The sequence below is a fragment of the Caenorhabditis briggsae genome (assembly GCF_000004555.2).
Source record: "Caenorhabditis briggsae complete genome, chrIV, whole genome shotgun sequence".
NCBI lineage: Eukaryota > Metazoa > Nematoda > Chromadorea > Rhabditida > Rhabditidae > Caenorhabditis > Caenorhabditis briggsae.
Window position 1 is genome coordinate 16,795,907 of NC_013487.2, and position 5,719 is coordinate 16,801,625.

Consider the following 5,719-nt stretch of genomic DNA (forward strand, 5'->3'; position numbering starts at 1 on the left):
TTACGACAAGCGCAAGAAAGCAGAAGGCGCGTTCAGACGGAGGTGATTGTCGCGCGCGCCGTTACCCGAAAAAATTTCTGCTGTCGCGGGCGCCGCTCCTCGCCTCCACCTGATCGTGCCTTCTGGATTCTTAAAAGTGTCGTAAAAGAAAATTTTAAACCAGTTTCTAAACATAAATTTTGCGATAAATCCGATTTTTTTAGTCTGAACTCTCTATTTTCACTTTTTCGTCTAGTTTTCCCAAAAAATGTGTCTCAAGTATGCATTCCAAAGGTTTAGGAGGACTAAAAATGAAAGATGAAAAAAGTAAGAAAAAAAAACATATAAAACGCTAGATGCTCAAAAATTTATGTCCCACCCCTTAGAAGCATGTTTATGACCCAAACTGAAAAAAAAACTTAAGGACCGGAAAAAAAAATTTTTGAGCATAAAAAAAATATTGGTTCTCTAGACTTTTTGAACCTCGGGGAAGCCAAAAAATAAACCAAAAAGTGCATGAAGGAATATTTAATTACATTCATGGCCTAGAGGAAACCGGAAGTTGAACTAATGCATCATTTATGAGAGAAGGGCAGGAATCTGAATTTGACGGCTACAAAGAATGAACCCTGGGAGGTCCCATCTACACTTTTAAGATTTCGCACGTAGGATCAGATTTAGCTCAAATTTCTGACCTGAAAACCATTTTGAAAATTTCAAAAAAGTTGGGTCCGACCTAATTTGTCGGCTCAAATTGGGCTCAAGCGCTACATGAAGGTGAAGGAGCGGTGCAAATTGGGGTTTTTCTAGGTGAAAACGTGGAAATACAGAAATAAAAGTTAAATACTCGGATTCAGCACAAAATTTGGGTCTAGAAAAAAATTTGAAATTCATCTTTACGACACTTTTAAAAATCCAGAAGGCGCGGCCAGATGGAGGTGATTGTCGCGCGCGCCGCTCCCCACCTCCATCTGACAGTGCCCTCTGGCTCCTTTTGCCGCTAGTGGGGGTGGGACCAAACATTTAAAAAATTTACAAAACAGTTTCTAGACCCGAATTTTGCGCTGAATCCGATTTTTATATTCTCAAACTTCAAATTCTACGTTTTCATCTAGTATTAACCGGTTGAAAAAAAAAGTTTCGCCTGGTTTAGCATACTATAAGGAACACAAAACGGTTAGTGGTTCATAAGTCAAAACTCAATTTTCTATAGAAAAAAATATGCGCAAAACTCAATATAAAGAGAAAAAAAGAGCATGAACAAATATGTTTTTTTTTTTCAAAAACACAAAAAAAAGTTGTTTTCAACCGGCGGCGGGACGTCTTCTTCTTCTTCTGAATCCTCTTTAGAAGTGAAAGAGGATTCAGATGAATAGGAGGGTGACATGACCAAAATATGGCTAAAGGACAGACACATTTTTTTAGCTGAAAAATTTTTTTTTCAGAAAACTTTTTTATTAGAACATTCAAATGAAAAATTCTGGAAATTTATGAAAAATTGAAAGCTCTGTGTGGGAAAAAATGTGAAAAAGTTCTGTACTTTTCTTTTTGCGAAAAAAATTCATCTAGAGAAAAAAAACTATAAAAAATATTCTCTCGGATGTTAGTCACGAAAGATTTCGTTTTTTTTTCAGAAAATTTATTTTTGAAAAAAACTTTTAAAACAAATTTTGATAAGGTTTATAGGGTCAAAACACATTTTTGGGGTCAAAAACTGAAAATACGCCTTCAAAACCAAAGAAGCACCACGTCACTGGAAGAGCGCAAAGGCACCAAATATGCGTCAACACACTAGAAATGCGTCAAGGCACTAGGAATGCGTCAAGATCCTAGAAAAGCGCAGAAGCACCGGAAATGCGTCAAGGAACTAGAAAAGGGCAAGTGCACCAGAAATGCGTCAAGACACTAGAAAAGCGCAAAGGCACCAAAAATGCGTCAAGACACTAGAAAAGCGCAAAGGCACCAAGAAAGAGTCAAGACACCAGAAAAGCGCAAAGGCACCAGGAAAGCACGAAGGCCCTAGAGAAGCGCCAAAGCACCAGAAATGCGCAAAAGCACTAGAAATTCGCCAAAAAACTAGAAAAGGGCAAGAGCACCAGAAATACGTCAAGACACTAGAAAAACGCAAAGGCACCAAGAAAGAGTCAAGACACCAGAAAAGCGCAAAGGCACCAGGAATGCGTCAACACACTAGAAAAGCGCAAAGGCACCAAAAATGCGTCAAGACACTAGAAAAGCGCAAAGGCACCAAGAAAGAGTCAAGACACCAGAAAAGCGCAAAGGCACCAGGAAAGCACGGAGGCCCTAGAGAAGCGCCAAAGCACCAGAAATGCGCAAAAGCACTAGAAATTCGCCAAGAAACTAGAAAAGGGCAAGAGCACCAGAAATACGTCAAGTCCCTAGATAAGCGCAAAGGCACCAAAAATGAGCTAAATCAATTAGCACATTTCAGGTTTTTTGACGTAAATCTAGTTGATTGACGCAAGTTTGGTGTCTTGGCGCGTTTTTAGTTGCCTTAGCGCATTACAAGTGCCTTGAAGAAGTTTTGCAAGTTTTGTGTATTGGCGCATTTTAGGTGCGTTGAACTTGAACTAGTTGATTGACGCAAATTTGGTGTCTTGGTGCATCTTTAGTGCCTTGATGCGTTTCAGGTGCCCTGAACGTGAACAAATTGATTGACGCCATTTTAGTGTCTTGGCGCTTTTCCGGTGCCGTGTTGTAAACTAGTTATTGGACGCATTTCAGGTGCCTTGGCTCATTTTTAGTGCCTTGGCGCACTTCTAGATCATGATATCAAAACTACTATGATTTTAGTGGCCTTGGCGTTCTTGGTCCCTCGGCGCATTTTTAGTGTCTGGGCACATTTCACGTGCTTTGACGCATTTCATGTGCCTTGAATTTGAACTAGTTGATTGACGCAAGTTTGGTGTCTTGGCGCATTTCAGGTGTCTTGACGCAAAACTGGTTCCCTAGCACAGAACTATTCTATTGACACATTTCTAGTGCCTTGGCGCTTTTCCGGTGCTTTGACGCATTTTCAGTGTCTTGGCTATTCGACTAGGACGATTTTTGATCAAGAACGACTCGAATTTGAAAAAATGGGAACAAAACCGATGAAAATTTGAAATTGAGCCACTGTCGACCCGACGGCGGCTCAAATTCAGACAACTTCCGAACTAATTAAACCGAAAAGAACAATTTCAACTCAATTCCAAAAAATTCTCTCTTCGTGCGAAAAAAAAGTGGGAGAAACCCAATGAACTGGTCCATTTGGGAAGCTTCTACATCTTCTTTTTTTCTCTTCTTCTCTCTTTTTTCTCAGTTTTCCTAATCAGTTCAATTACCAAAGAAGGCGAAGACGGAGAAGAAGACGTTGTGGTCCCAAGAGGATTAAACGAGACAAATGGGACTGGAAAATGGTGAAAATGGAGGAATTTGAAATAGTTCTTTCCGAAAAAAATGGAAAAAAAAGAAAAAAAACTTCTAGACTTAATTGAATTAGTTTTTGCAAAAAAGAATAAGAAATTGTCTTTTACAGTGTTCTGGTGGGTTCAAAGTATAGGGCAGAAACAGGGGAAATTCAAGGTTTACAAGCTTAAAACTAAAAAAATCGGATTCAGCATGAAATTTGGGTATAGAACCAATTTGAAAATTTGCATCGCTAGGAGCTAGCAGCGCAAGGAGCCTGAGGGCGCGGTGGCGCGGAGGTGAGGGAACGGCGCGCGCGACAATCCCCTCTACCTGACCGCGCCCTCTGGCTCCTTTTAGATTAGATTAATTTATTTTCAGAGCGGTGACCAACAGTACATAAGAAAAAGGCAGCCCCCCCCCCCTCACGAGGAGCGCCTAATAAGTTAAGAAGAGAAAAATAATGGAAAAGGGAGGAATTATATACAGTAAAATACATGTGCCTGGTGCATCTACCCTCCAACTCCTTCTAAAGGTTCCCTCTACCCACGCAACGACACTCCGCTATCCCGCTCGGCGCGCGCACAATTTGAATTTAGTTTTGAGGGATTGCGAGCTTGGATTTGGCTCGTGGTTGTTCGAGAGACTCTTTTAAGGGTTTTAAGTGAGTTTGCTTGAATTCTAAGCCTGTATTGGTTGTTTCTTTCTAACTTGTTCATAATAAACCGATTTTGTTACATTTCTTGTTGATTTTCTTCTATTTTATCACAGGAACCTGATACCCCGGACATACCGCGGGCAATTGGATCATAGCTAGTAGCGAGAAATAGAAGAATCAAAGAGATTTTCAAATTGGGACGGGGTGAGGAAGTGGGGTACATTGGCAGTTATGGCATTCCAAAATGGTGGATGCAAAGAAATCATTGATATGGGGATTGAGGCAAATTAAAGTCATGGGGGCGACGGGCAGAGTTAGATAAGCGGAAATGAGATTCAGGGTGGGGAATGTAAGAAGTAAGGTTAATTATTTTGTACAGAAGCATTAACTGAGATTTAAGGCGTCTATGACGCAAAGAGAAAAAATTGAGAATTTGGAGTCTGGAAGGATAAGAGGCACCGGGGGTAGACGAAAATGGTATATTACAACGTTGGCAAATAGTTTTGGAGAAGAAACGAAGGGGGGACGCGAGCTTTTTAGACAGTTTGGAATCGGGATGTTTGAATAATGTGTCGAGATGAGGAAGAAGGGCGGCAGATTCGTCCGATGAAAGGTCAGGGGGGCCGGTAAACAATAACAACAGTGGTGGAATGGTGGCCCAGGAGAGTGGGAAGACGGAGAAAGAGAGCATGACAGAATTTCGGAACGATGGGATGGGTAATGGTGATCGAAACGGATATCAATAGGGGAGAGGGAGCAGAATTTATTTTTGTAGAGAAATGCAACCCCGCCACCAGAGGCTTTTGAGTACTTGGAGATGCGATCTTGGCGAATAATAGAGATGCCAGTATGATTGAAAAGGGAAGAGGAAACGGATTCAGTGAGAAAGGATTCAGTGAGAGCTAAGACATGATAATTAGAAGAAAGAATGAAGTCGATAAGGATAAGTATTTTTGATAGGGAAGAGACGCCACGGACATTTGACAATAGAAAATTGATTGCAATAGGAGGTGAAGAAGGGGGGGTGAAAGGTTAAATAGGTTAGAGCAACGAGGACTTAGGCTAGAAAAATTAGAGGAAGGAAGATGAGGATGTGTAGAAGGGATACAGGAGTCTAAACAAAAGGCTGGGGGCTTGCTATTCAACTTATACAGTACCGGACAAAAATAAATCAACTTTTAGTTTTTCGAGAGTATCTCAAAACTATGAGAGCTAGGACTCTGAAATTTTGTATGTATGTTTTTGAAAGGCTCAGAAATACTCCAAAAAAAAAATCAAGTCCGCAGACACCATATCAGACGCGCAATTGCTAAAAAATCATATTTTCGAATTTTTCAGTTTTTCAGAGTTTTCACTTTTTTTGTTTTTTTCTTTCAATTTTTTCGGTTTGTTTGTAATGAGTTTTGTTCCTATATGTAGCTCCTTGTGCTGCTAGCTGGGGTTGCACCAAACGTTTAAACTTTTTTTTTCAAATTGTTTCTAGACCGAAATTTTGCGCTGAATCCGATTTTCATACTCTCAACTTCCAAATTTCACGTTTTAACCTAGTTTTCCCTATGGAAAAATTTGCACTTCAAAATGATAAAGTGAAGTGTCCCCTCAAATTTCCGCTCCAGACTCATTATTCCTGCCAAAAAGAGTCATTGAGCGTCTTGCTCTTTATACGGATGAAAA

The 5,719-nt window shown here is 40.3% G+C and overlaps 1 protein-coding gene across 1 annotated transcript; it reads right to left on the reverse strand.

The window, feature by feature from the left end:
• CBG26529 lies at positions 1-174 on the reverse strand (the record flags this gene model as incomplete). The annotated part of the gene is made up of 1 exon (XM_045236357.1): positions 1-174. The coding sequence occupies one exon, from the start codon at positions 172-174 to the stop codon at positions 1-3; it is 174 nt and encodes a 57-aa protein (XP_045099053.1).
• Between the last annotated feature and the right edge of the window lie 5,545 nt (positions 175-5,719).